Below are 13,511 nucleotides of genomic sequence, written 5' to 3'. Positions count from 1 at the left end.
GCGCGCGCGCGAGTGTCCGAGCCCGCACTCCTGCCCGCGCTGCAAAGTGCAGGGGGCGGGCCGGGCGGCAGGGGGCCTGCCCCATTGGATTCCCGCATGCTAGTTCCGGGGCGGTCGGGTCTAAAGGGCTTTATGCACGGTCGGGAGGGTGGGGACTGGCGTGGCTAGAAAACGGGATGCCCGGGGCGCGGGGACCCGCTTGCAGTTACCTGGACGCTGCTGAATTGTTGGCTTAAAGGAGCGCTCGCCAGCGGAGACGCGGCGGGTGCCGAGTGCGACGCGCGCCCAGCTCCCGGGGCAGGAAAGGCGAGGCCGGTGCGCGGGACCGTGGCGGGGATGAGGAGCCGAGCGGCGGCAGCGGCGTGCACGCTGCTGCTGGCTTTTGCCTCCTGTCTGGAACCGGCCAGTGGCCAAGGTAAGCGCCCGTCTGTCTCAGCCCCGCGGGGGGCAGGAGGGGACACAGTGGGGGTGGTGGTGAAAGGGGCGGAGGGGCCTGTGGCACGGTAGCTGCGCCAAGCGGCTTTCCCGGGGGGAGGCTCAGGTTGCTCCGAGAGGGGGCTATCGGGGGCGTCCCCGCGAACTGAGCCCGGGCAAACTTGAGAAGGCAGCCCCGCCGGTTTCGGTGACAGCGCACCCCATGGGCACCCGTCTTTGTTCCCACGGGGGTCAGCTCCAGTTTTTTTTTTAGGAAATCACCTTGCAGTTGGAACCCGGAGAACGAGGTTCTCCTCCAGCTAGTCCGGAGCCTGCTCGTCTCTTCTAGCACCCTAAACTCTCCTTGCTTTTTTTGGGGGGGGTGGGGTGGGGGGTCTGAGTAGTTCTGGGCACGGCCAGGCGCGCGGTTTTCCACCTGCAGTATTCCCGAATTCCCTCGGCGCGCCCTGGCCTTCTGATTGCAGCGCCTCCCCCCCCGCCCCCCCCCCCCCCCCCCGCCCTCCAGCCCCTTCCCAGCCGTCGCCCGCAGGCACTGCGAAACTCGGTTGGGCGGTGACCCCCCAAGAGACCACATCTCGGTGCAGATCATTTACCAGCTGAGATAAGGCCTGGAGGTGGGATTGGCCAGGAGCGCAGCTGAGCTCGGGCTGCGTTTTCTTGAAGGGGTCGCCTTTCCAGCCGGAGGCTGGCGCGGGGCGCGGGGGGGGGGGGGGGGGGGGGGCTTTTGTGTGCATGAATGCCCTGAGTGCTGCAACGCAGAAAGTTTCCGTGGAGCGCGTTCAGTTCTTTAGCCGTCGGAAGGACTCTGCGTTTACAGGCACACGAGCGAGGAAAGGAGCGGCTGCGGAGACTACAGTGGACAGAATGAGGATGGATAGTCAGTAAAGAGAAAGAGAAGAGAGAGAGAGAGAGAGGAGAGAGGAGGGGGAGGAGGGAGGAAGAGGGAGAGAAGGGAGCGGGAGGGAGGAAAGAGAGGAGAGACAGACGTGGGGGGAGAGAGAGAGAGAAGAGAGAGAGAGAGAGAGAGAGAGAGAGAGAGAGAGAGAGAGAGAGAGCTAGTTAAGAGGAGAGAAGAGTTAGAGCAGCAGGATGAATGGAAGCGCCAGGCAGAGGCCCGAAACCCGCGAGATCTCTGCCTGGCTTTGCGTTGCTAGGTAGCAGTCCCGAGCTGCTTGTGACTGACCACCAGACAGAACGCGGACACTGCAGCCTCCACGGGGACTAATCTGTCTGTGGGGACAGGAGAGTGCCCCCGCGTCCCCCCCCCCCGTCCTTCCCATCGAACAACTTAATTGCCCTACAATGAAAATGAAACCCCCTATTGTTGCAGGATTAGCCAAAGCAACACATTGATTTCCCTGGATCACATATTGGGGTTGACGGGTGGGGAAGGTAGAAGCCCCCATTTCTGGAGGGAGAGGGGAGGGATTGTGGATGGGCAGTGGCATGTATTCAAATGGTTAATCTGCTTTCTTCCCTCAATTCTTAGCATAAGCTCCTTAGAGCGAATCAACTAAGGAATTATACAGCAACTCCTAGCTGTTACCCATTTCAGACCTGCTGGGAAGAAGTTTGGAAATGCCAGCAAACCTACTGGTTTTGTGAAAATGGAAGGCGCAGCAGGGGGAAAGCGTAAATCATTCTTTTTCTGGAGTTGATATCACAGATAGGAGATTTATTATTATTATTATCATTATTATTAGATTATAGTTGTGGATGGGTTGGACCCTGTATATATATATGTACACATATGTACATATATATCATATACATGTGTGTGTGTGTGTGTGTGTGTGTGTGTGTGTGTACCTCCGTAGGATTAAGTTTATGTTCCTCTCAGTGCCTTGCAAAGTAAAAACTGGTAGGATTTATCTGGACTATATCTGAGTTCTCTCTATGCAGCTGAAATGGATGTTCTCATAGGTTGATGGTTTAGTCACCAAATAATCTCATCTTATTTAGACCTATCTTGAACTCTATGATAAAGTATAAAACTATGTGTAATGGGAGGCCTGGAGTGTGTGAGGACCTGATAACAACCTGGTGCCACACAGCATCCTTCTTGCCCAGCAGTTGTAGCCCAGCCTGGTAGGTCCCAGAAGCACAGGGCTCTGCATCTCTAACTTTAGTACAGAACACCCTCCCCTCACCCCCCACCCCCGCCAGGCCAATATATGTAGTAAGATGGTATTTCCCCTTTGGGGGATATGTTGCACCCAATCTTAACTAGCTAGGAACTCACATATATGTAGTATTTTCCACAGACTAATGATCATTTAATTTATAAATTAGTATTGTTAGGGATTAACAACAGCTAATGAGATGATAGCACTATAATGAAAGCTATGTGAGTGTGTCCTCTTTTTCAAATTATCTTAATGCAGGCAATGTTTTCCCCACAGAGAGCATGTTCCATATCCTATGTGCAGGTCTTGATGTAGGTATTAGAGCCCAAGAGATCGTGCAAGGGGCTGAGTGCATGCCTTGCATGTGGGAGGTCTGGATTTGATCTCTGGCACCTTCTAGTCCCCTGAACACTACCAGTAGTGATTCCTAAGCACTGGGCTGGGAGGAGCCCCTAGTAAGTAGTAGCCCCTGAGCACTGCCAGCTGTATCCAGAAAACAAAAACCCAAATGAAGTTTTTACTCTTTAAGATATTGATTCCAGCACTACATATCCCTGGTGGTTCATACCTGATACGTGGATTAATTAGGACAAATTGCTATACTGGCATCAATATAGTAATCCTTGTAATGCCTTTCTTCAGAATCTCTGGTTACCAATCCCTAACTCAGATCACAGATCACAGATCATCCTGTTATTCGTCGATTGCCTCGAGCAGGCCCCAGTAAGTCTCCTTCATCCTAGCCCTGAGATTATATTCAAGGCTCTTTAGGAGAATCCCTAACTCATAGATGGTAAATCAAGACTCAGAGAAATGAAGTAATTCACATAGGGTCATTCTGGTAGAAAATAACTGAGCTGTACAAGATGTACGAGATTGACTCCAGAGACTAGAATTGAACTGCTGGAGTATGTGGCTCTGTTTTGTTTGCTTTTTTTTTCTTTGTATTAACAATGCCATGCTTGCTGAGACACCATCCATGTGTAGAGGTTACTAAATGTCAGGGCATTTTTGTAAGTCTTGGCTACTTAAGTCAAATCTACCTGCTGTTACACAACTTCTTCTACAAACTTTTTTTTTTTTCTAGAAAATGTTCAGGTTTCTCTCACCTGAACTTCAATCTTCACTCCCAGTTTTTCTACTTAATTAGGGTAACTTACTTGTCCTTTGTTTGTATGTCCTTTGCTGGTAAGTGGAGATTTCTAGATTACTGCTGTATATTGATTCTGAATGACAGATAAGTATGTAAATGCCCTTGTTTTAGTACTACATTGTAGGTAAGTGGTCAAGGTCAAACTATTTCGTAAAGAATCTGGACTATATGTAGATTTAAACTATTTCCATTTCTTCCATTTTGTATGTTGCTTTTTATGAATGAAAATTTGGGACAAAGCTGTTTAGGTTCTTGGTGTGATCTCGGGAAGTCACTTAATTTTTCATTCTTCAGATTGCTTATAATGCAAGATATATTTGATAATAACAGATTTATTCTATGTCATTTTATGAACGAAACAAAGTGATTAGCATGGTAAAGGTAGGTATGTAGATGGATAATAACCTAGTAGCAATTTTTATTATGCTTTTTTAATAAAATTTTTAAATAGTATGTAACATTTAAAGTTATATATTGTTTTACTTACTATTAATATTACCAATTTCTAAATGCCCAAAGAAAAGTCTTTAAGCATTTTTTGTTAATTCTTCGAGATATCTCCACATTCCAGAATATGAGGTGAAGTTTTTTAAGAAAATTATATTAGTCTTAAGTTTTATTTATTTTTGGGGGGAGACAGCATGCCTGGCAGTGCTGAGGGGATACTCCTGGCTCTATACTCAGGGATACTCCTGGCTTGGGGGACCATATGTAATGCTGGGGATCAAACCAGATTGACCAAATGTAAGGTTATCAGCTAAAGGTTATATTATCTTTCTGGCCCAAAGTTGTATTCTTTTGCCCAATAAAAGTTTGAATTTGTCCTTTATAATATTGGATTTTAAAGAAATTACATTGTTGGGTGGATTTTATACATTTATTTGTTTTTTATTTATTTTGGGGAGGTTTTTGGGCAATATCTGGGTGTATTCAGGATTTACTCCTGGCTCTATGCTCAGAGATACTCCTGACAATTCTTAGGGGACTAAATGTGATGCTGGAGATCTCAGGTGGGCTGGTCATCATCCTTTGCTACCCACTGTATCTCTCCAGCCATATATTTAAAAGCAGTGGGTGGTAAGTAACATACATTCTTTTTTTTTTCCCTTATAAGCACTGATAGAGCTACTTCAGTTTCATACCAATGGCCTTTTATTTCTCTATTTGAAATTCTTTCTTGTTAGTCTTGTTTAAGAGTTGCAGGATAGATTCACTTCAGTCATGTGCCGGTCCTGTCTAATAGGAACTTAGATTTTTAGTGCTGGAGGTGACCTTAATATTAACTAGTCTACTTATATTATTTTCTAGATAGGGAATTTGACCAGAGGGGAGGGTGGAGGAAGGTGGGGACTGAAGGAGTAGGAGGGAGGCTGAGTTATGAGCCTTGCCTAAGGGTATGTGACCTGTAACTGCTATGGAACTGGAAGTCTCTACATTCCATCTCTCCACTTGACCTTTGTTTTTTTTTTTTTTTTAAAGATACCTGTCCACTAATGATTTCCAATTCTATTGGTTGAGAATTGCTTTTCTGTTGATTTTAACTTTCTGATAGGCAAAGTCTGAAAGATGACATTGGTGGATATATATACATATGTATATATATATTATATATTTTTTTTGGGGGGGCAAGGGATTTTTATTTTTTTGGCAGGGGATTTTTTTTTTTTGGCAGGGGAGGAGGGATTGGTGCTCAGGGCAGCCTTCAAGAAATGATGCAGTGCTGGAGATCAAACCAAGATCTGCCTCATGCAAGGCAAGCATCTTAACCCCTGTACTATCTCTCCTGCCGCAAGGATTAAATTTTCTCCTAAGAGATTAAAAATTAAAATAAATTCTTTAAAACACACATAGGCTTTACAGTGATAGTTTAGCAAGAAGTTCACTTGCCTTGCACAAAAACAAGCAAGCAAACAGATTAAAGAGAAACCCTCTCCTAGACTTTAACCCTGAACATTTCATGGACAACTCAATGACTTGGTAGTTATCATTCATCCAGAAGGATTCCTTTCTCAGGAAAGGTCTTGTGTTCCAACTCTAGTTGAGACACCCCTTTTCAAAGGACTATGAGAACCAAGCCTAAGGAAAGATCAAAATGTTGCAAACTGGAGGCTGGAGAGACAATGCAGCAGATAGGGTGTTTGCCTTGCACACAGCTGACCAGGATTCCATCCCCAGCACTTGCTATGGTCCCCTGAGCCCGCCAGGAGTGATCCCTGAGTGCAGAGCTAGGAATAACCTCTGAGCACTGCCAGGTGTGATCTAAAAACAAAAAATGCCACAAACCCATTTATTTGGTCTGTTACTAGGCTTCCAGGTGAATAGTTTCTCATGTGTATTCATTCTTATCCAATTAAGAAATTGTTATAGGTGCTGGATAGTATAGTGGATAGTATAGTGGATAGGGAGCTTGACATGCACATGGCTGACTTGGATTGGTCCATGGCATCTCATGGTCCCCTGAGCACCGCCAGGGGTGAATCCTAAGTGCAGAACCAGAAATTACCCTTGAATACTGCCAGTGTCAACCCCCTCAAAAAACAAAAAACCCTCCAAATTATGTTATAATTACCATTGTTTATATTCTAAGCAAACCTCTAAGATCATGGATAGGTTTTGAAGAAGTTTAAATTTTTTGGCCCTCATTTGTAATAACAAGATAAAAAACAGACTTATTTGCTGAGAGTAGAAGCACATTACAATAGTGGCAATTGTGTCTCAAGTATTAGTCATGAGAGCAATATAAGTAGGAAGTGTGACAACCAAAAAGATAGTGTGAAACTATTCAGTTTAGGTGTTATTGATGAAGGCTCTTTTGGCATAACTCATGATTATAATATAACTTACTAACTTTGTGATCTTGATAATGAGAAGTTGTCACCACTGTGGCATATTACACAAACATTAATAGTCTTTACAGGGGCTGAAGCAATAGCACAGCAGGGAAGACATTTGCCTTGTACACAGCCGACTCAGGTATTGGATCTCTGTCACCACTTATGGTTTCCTGTGCCTACCAGGAGTGATTCCTGAGTGCAGAGACAGGGGTACGCCCTGAGTACCACCAGGTGTGGTTCTCAAACAAAAAAAAAATACAGTGTCTGGAGTATACTAATGAGTCAGTAGCATCACTATAGAAAGATTAGGGCTGGAGATGCTGATGGAGCTGGAATGCATGCTGTGCACGAAGGAGTCCTGGCTTTGATCTTAGCACTATGTGGACTCCCAGAATATTGGGTGTGGCCCCCAAACAAGCAGAGAGAATAAAATAACTGAAATAAAGAGAATTATATTTCACAATTAACATGGATTGTGACTTTGCATTGAAGAGTCTTAAGAGTGGCCCTGAGAGATGAGATAAACACTTGCCTAGCATGCGTGCAGTTCTATCCCCAGCTCCACACATATACCTCTGAACACAGAGCCAGGAGTAGGTCATGATTAATACTGGGAGTGGCCCCAAATCCCTTAAGACAAGAAGCACACACACAAAACTAAGATAATCATTTGGAGAGAATCTCACCAGATGTTTTAGCCTTGGTAATTGTTTAGAAATGGCTGAGGCATTTCTTTGGTGCTTCCTCTGTTTCATATGGGCTCACAGAAATGTTCCCTAAGCAATTTCTTAGTGTTTTGATAGTGAATATCAAGTCTAATTGCAAAGGACAAGGAAGCTTATGGATTGTTTAAGGATAACATTTACAACTTCCTGTATTCCCCTTTCCCCAAAGTTTCCCTGGAAGTATAACTTTGTGTAGTAATACAGAGTGTTTTGTGCTTATTGTTGTTGTCATTTTTCAGTTATTGGGCAACTCCCACCAGACCTCTGTGCTTCCTTTAGGCTCTGTGCTCAGGGGTCACTCCTGTTGGTACTTGGGGGAACCATATGCTTTGCCAGGGATTGAACTGGAATCAGCACATGTAACGCAAACACCCAAACTCCTGTATTAATCTCTCTGGCTCAGTATTTTGCACCTTCTGAGGGGAGAGGCATTGTACCACATCCAATGGTACTCAGGGCTTATTTATGGCTCTGTGGCTCCAAAACAAAACACAACAGAAAAAAAAAGGAAGACCTTCTTGGTATATCATTTTTGAGGCTATGACAAACTTACTTAATAGTCTCTATTTTTATTTATGTATGTAAGCTGCTGGGAGTAAAAGAGATTCTTAAAGTACATCATTGTAAGCATGTAACTTAGGTTGAATCACATTGGTTTGCTATTTCCCTAGGTCATAATTTCACTCATTCAGCCTGGTATAACGTGGGCTGTACTTATACCACGCAGATTATTTTAGTTCTGTGTTTTTTGTTTGGGAGATGACTATTTTAAATCTGTTCTTTGATGTCAGTGACTCCATGGACTACATACTTTTTGATGTTTTAGCCACTTGGAAAGAGTACAAGCTCTAAAACTAAAAAATTAGTTTTGTTCTGGTAAAAATCGCACTTGCATCTCATGGTCTTTGCTGAGGTCATAAGATCATGTAAAACTGATAACTGTAGCCAGAACTATAAAGTGTGCTCAGGTCGGTTGTAGACTTCAATACCAAGATTCTTCCTCTAAGCCATGAAATAAAGATTGTCCCCCACCCCCAGAAGAAATTAAAATGAGGTTAACCCAGGAATGGTGAACAGTTGCTGGGCTAAAATGTATCTAGAATACTTTACCAGATAAAAACAACTGATGTTACTTCATTGTAGAGATGAAAACATTAAAAATGGTTATAGAAACTTCTGAAGAACAGGAAATCATGGGGACAACTCAGTGACGAAATTAAAGGGGGAGATTATTGGAAACATTACTTCAACGATGTACTGTTTTTACTTGGTTATGTTGGAATTTTAGATTTTGAAAGAGAACTTGTAGAATATTTATTTACAGTCATGTAAATGGGTGGATGGTTTTGAAACCATGTATTCACAGCCTGTCAGTGCTCCTGAGACCATATATACATTGCTGAAGATGGAACCACTATTAGTCATGTAATGTAAGTGCCTTACCTGCTGTACTATTTCTCTGATCCCTATCTAAAGGAGTCTTATGTGGTGAATATTTTTATGATGGACAGGGAAGTTTAGGGAAATGAGCATAGAAACCTGAGGTCATTGTAATTTCTTTTCAGTGAATCCTAGGATCCAGTGAATTCTTATTCCTTTTCCCACTTTGCTACCATACTAATACAATTTACTAGATAGATCTTGGCTATAAGACTGAAGTAGAGAAGTAATAGAAAGGTTTGAAGACATTAAGAAGCTTGTAGGGAGGTAATACATCTGAATATAAATCCAAGAATCCCTAGTCTTTAACCCAGGGACTTTTCTCCACAAACGGTACAGTGGTCATCTTTCAAACATCACTTCACTTAGAAATGACATCTACATGTTCATTATGTCATTGGTTATTATGCTTTTCCTTACTGTACTTCCTTCTGGTCAGGATTGAGTTGATGACCTTACATAGGTTTGGGAATGTGCACAACCACATGCTTTTTTTTTTTTTTGGGTCACACCTGGCAGTGCTTAGGGGTTACTCCTGGCTCTGCACTCAGGAATTACTCCTGGCGGTGCTCGGGGGACCATATGGGATGCTGGGGATGGAACCCGGGTTGGCCATGTGCAAAGCAAACGCCCTACCCTCTGTACTATAGCTCCAGCCCCACACAGCCACATGCTTTTGATCTCTTGTCCCTAATTTGAATTTCTAATAGCATGTTCTGAGAAGACATAAAGTTTATTATTAAAATAAAAATGATTAACTTTCATATCAGTGCACTTTGAATTAGGACAGCTTGGAAACAACTCAAAAAGAAATGTCAGTTTTCTGAAATTAAAAAAAAAAGTCATACAATGTGAAGTTTCATGCTGATGTCTTTATGCCCTTAGTCATGCCTAACTTCCAAGGTGATTAGAAACAGTGAGAAATGAAAGAAAGAGGAAATGCAATTACCATTCTGTGCATTGAGAAGTTAAGCCACTGTTACCATGGAGACAATGGCTTATTTGTTGTCTAGATCTTGCAGTCCAAGATCTCAAGTAATACCAGAAGTCTTTATGTTTATGTACCATTAGTCCATAACCCATGGAGATTATTTGTAACTTTATAAGCAAAGTTACGGACCTACTGATTCATATTTAGTAACACATCCACATTTTTAGTGGGTGGGGGTGGCTTTTTTGGGTTATACCTAGCAGTGGCTGAAATGACTGAAAACATATTTCATAGGGAAGTTTTCAAATAAGGTTGAATTTAAGCATGGAAATATTATCTGAAATTTTACCTTTTTTTGGGGGAGGGTGGGGTACATCTAGTGATAGTTAGGGTCCACTTGCCATTGCTTAGGGGACCATGAATTATCAGGAATTGAACCCTGGACTCTAGAATTCAGAGCACATACTCCAGGTCCTCACCTACAATTTTGTTTTGGGGGGCTACACCCAGCAGTGCTCAGAGCTTACTCTTGATTTTGTATTTAGGGATTACTGATACTCAGGGATTACTCCTGGCAGGCCTCAAGTAATCATATTTGCAGTGCCAGGGGTCTTACCTGGGTCGGCTGTGCAAGGCAAGTGCCCAACCTGCTCCAGCCCATTAACCTACATTTTAATCTCATTCTAGGGGAGGAAGAAAATGATAAGATGTAACTCCTTTTTCTTTTCTTTTTTTTTTTTTTTGAGGTGCCTGGTATTGGACTCAGGGTCCCACACATACACTTGACCTCTAAGCCACGTCTTATCCCTTACTTTAGTTTTGACATGGTAAGGGTGTGGAGGATACTCTTTCTGAAATTAAAAAAAAAGAAAAAAGAATCCACTCAAGTTGGCTTTAACAAAGGGTATTTATTGACTCTTAAATAAAATCTTCTGAGGCAGGTGGGGTTCAGGTGAGGTGCACTCAGGGCTCCAGTTTTCTTTTTTTGTCTTTTTCTTAATGAGACCCCTCTAGTTTTCAGCTTTGTTTTCAGTCTGGCTTCCCATATTGTTATATTATAGCTGTTAAAACAAACGCAAATACAGTTACCTGTTGATCATATCTAGAAGAAATTTAACTTTGAGTTGTGCTCTCAGAAGCATTATATCAACACAATTTATAGACTGTTGTGATTTCTAAAGACTCTAGTTAGAAGCCAGATAATTTACCAAACTTGGCAAGTGATTGGATTCTTAGACCACAGCCACACTTAGTAAATCAGGAATGTTTTAGAGTTTCTTGGAGATTCTGAGTTTTGGATAATTTCATAAACAAATCATCTAGGTAACTTGCTCCTTGTATAGTTTTGTAAACTGAAATTCAGAGATGGTCTTACTTTTACCATGCTGGTTCCTTCTGTGGCAGTTAAGTTACATTTCTTTAAGTGCATGTTATAAGGAAACTACCTGATTTAGTACTTCCCTGGTTCCTAGCCTGGTCTTTCCTGGACAGCTCGACGCTCCCTTCATATAGCAATAGTTTGTTAGTTTCGTTCTTTGCTTTTTTTCTTTGGACACTGGATTCTATTCTTCCCACTTTTTACCTGAGTCAGATTCTTTGAGCTAAACAGCTCTTAGATACATTTTAACTTTTTTCCACCCAACCAGGGATTCAGCTGAGTGCATTCCTGTTAGCCCACTGATATATAAAACAGCCATATTTTCCATGGATAAGATGGCACTATTGGAAAAATTTAAAGGCATCTCCTTTATCTCATAAATTCTGCTCTTTATTTTTTGTTTTGTTCTTTTTGACCACACCTGGCTGTGATCAGGGTCCCTTCAGTGGTACTCTGGGATTGTTCCTGGTTCTGTGCTCAGAGATCAGTCTTGGTGCGTCGGGGAACCATATGGAGTGCCAGGGATGGAACCCCAGTTGGTTGTGTGAAAGGCACATGCCCTTCCCTTCCTGCACTGCATTATCACTCTGGTCCACACCTTCTTCTTTACCCACTTTTTGAGAATTCCTCAGGTCTCCATTTATTTGTTTCCTCCGATTTTATTACTCATCATTAAGATTTCTTTGTTTCCTCCTATTTTTATTACTTATCATTAAAATCTCTTTGCTTGTATCTGTAGCAGACTGTTGCTGTTGTGCTTTGCAAAACTTCAGCCCTGATTAATAGAATGTTACTTCTGTATTTCTAACAGGAGAAAAACATAAAACTATGAGGTTCTCACTCTAAATTTCGGAAATTATCAAGTGAAGAAGGGTTATTCAGATGTTCCTCCTCATTCTTAAAAGCTTTTTTTTTTTTACCAAGGTCACTTATATGACTTCCATGTCCTTAAATCCATTCCTATCTCTTATGTAAGTAATTCATAGCATTTAGCATAATGTGTCCAGTCCTCCTTTATTTGCCACTTACTTGGTCTTCCTTGGACAAAGTAAGTATATTCTTTGGACATATTGTCCAAGAAAGAATATACAAAGTAAGTATATTACAAAGTAAGTATATACAAAGTAAGTATATACAAAGTAAGTATATTCTTTCTTGGGCAAAGTAAGTACCAGAAACTTTCAAAGATCCCAGTTGTCATCCTGGCATCCTAGGCTCAGTAGCAAAACTCGTGCTTTGCATGTGTGAGGCCTTGAGTAATATCCCTGGCACCATTATACATCATTGAGTGTGATTATTCTTTTTTGGTGGTAGAAGGCATACCAGGTGGTGCTCAGGATTTACTCCTGGCTCTGTGCTCAGGAATCATTCCTAGTGGGCTTGAGGGACCATGTTCTTGTTGGTATCGCCTTGAAATCGCATATTTGTTGCTGTCCATTTCCCTGACTGTTTCTCTTTCCTTTTTTTGGGGACCACACCCAGCTGTGCTCATGCTTACTCCTAGCTCTGTGCTCAGGAGTGGTGCTCAGGAACCATATGGGATGCCGGGGATGGAAACTGGGTAGACTAAGTGCAAGAAAATTGCCTTTTAAGCTTTACTATCCACATCATCTCCCTGAGTTAATCTTTTCATACTTCACAGGGAGATCTGTGCTATTAACCCAACAGTATGTACTTTGAGACACTTGAATTTTTTTCTTTTTGGGTCCCAGCTGGATATGAACAGGGGTTATTCCTGGCTCTGCACTCAGGAATTACTCGACAGTGCTTGGGGGACCATATGAAATGCTGGGAATCAACCCGGGTCAGCTGCATTCAAGGCAAATGCCCTACCCACTGTGCGATTGCTCCAGCCTCTCCACCCTACCCACTTCTTACTCATAGCTTCATTATCCAGAATAGGGCAAGTAAAAGTCTAAATTAATGAAATTAGGTCAAATGAGTAGATGGATCAATCATTTTATAGATGGACAAGCTAAAAAGGGCAGTGCTTGGAGCCTTACCTGTGGTATTCTCAGCTCCTTGTATTGTCCACTCAGGCTCTGGAAGCCCCATTGAGTTTTTCATGGAGAAGAAAGAAGAATTTTTTTCTTTTAACCAGCACCAACTATTTCTCTTTAATTGACTCACCACTTTCCTCCAATTTGCTGTCCTTTCCTCTCTCCTGGTGATTCCTGGTGTTCTTGAGAGCGGCGGAATCTGCATCAGTCTTTGTAATTCTCATTCCAGACACTTGGTTACCCTGGGAGAACCCCCTTTACTTGCAGAATGGATCACTTTTTCTTTCCTATTTTTAGGAATGATTTGATACAGTAGCTTTACAAAAGATAAGCCATAGTTTTTTAGATGTGTTAGTGAGCTGTCATTCTCTGCTGAAACAGAACACAAAGGAAAGCCATCTATGGCCTAACAGTGAAAATGGTCTTGACCAGACAAAAGGCCTCTTAGAGGAGGGGAGTGGTTTCCCAAGCAGCGTGGACTGTGCTGGA

The 13,511-nt window shown here is 42.5% G+C and overlaps 1 protein-coding gene across 1 annotated transcript in view; it reads left to right on the top strand.

Moving 5' to 3' along the window:
- LRP2 (LDL receptor related protein 2) overlaps positions 1-13,511 on the top strand; it is a 195,557-nt gene that overhangs the window by 1,043 nt on the left and 181,003 nt on the right. Inside the window, exon 2 of the mRNA XM_056110472.1 lies at positions 239-415. Within this exon, the coding sequence (XP_055966447.1) occupies positions 239-415 (177 nt within the window). The remainder of the gene's footprint in view (positions 1-238; positions 416-13,511) is intronic.

This window comes from Sorex fumeus, unplaced genomic scaffold (assembly GCF_029834395.1).
Source record: "Sorex fumeus unplaced genomic scaffold, SorFum_2.1 ptg000009l, whole genome shotgun sequence".
Lineage (NCBI taxonomy): Eukaryota > Metazoa > Chordata > Mammalia > Eulipotyphla > Soricidae > Sorex > Sorex fumeus.
The sequence above is the reverse complement of the archived record's forward strand: the minus strand, read 5'-3'. Positions and strand labels throughout refer to the sequence as shown.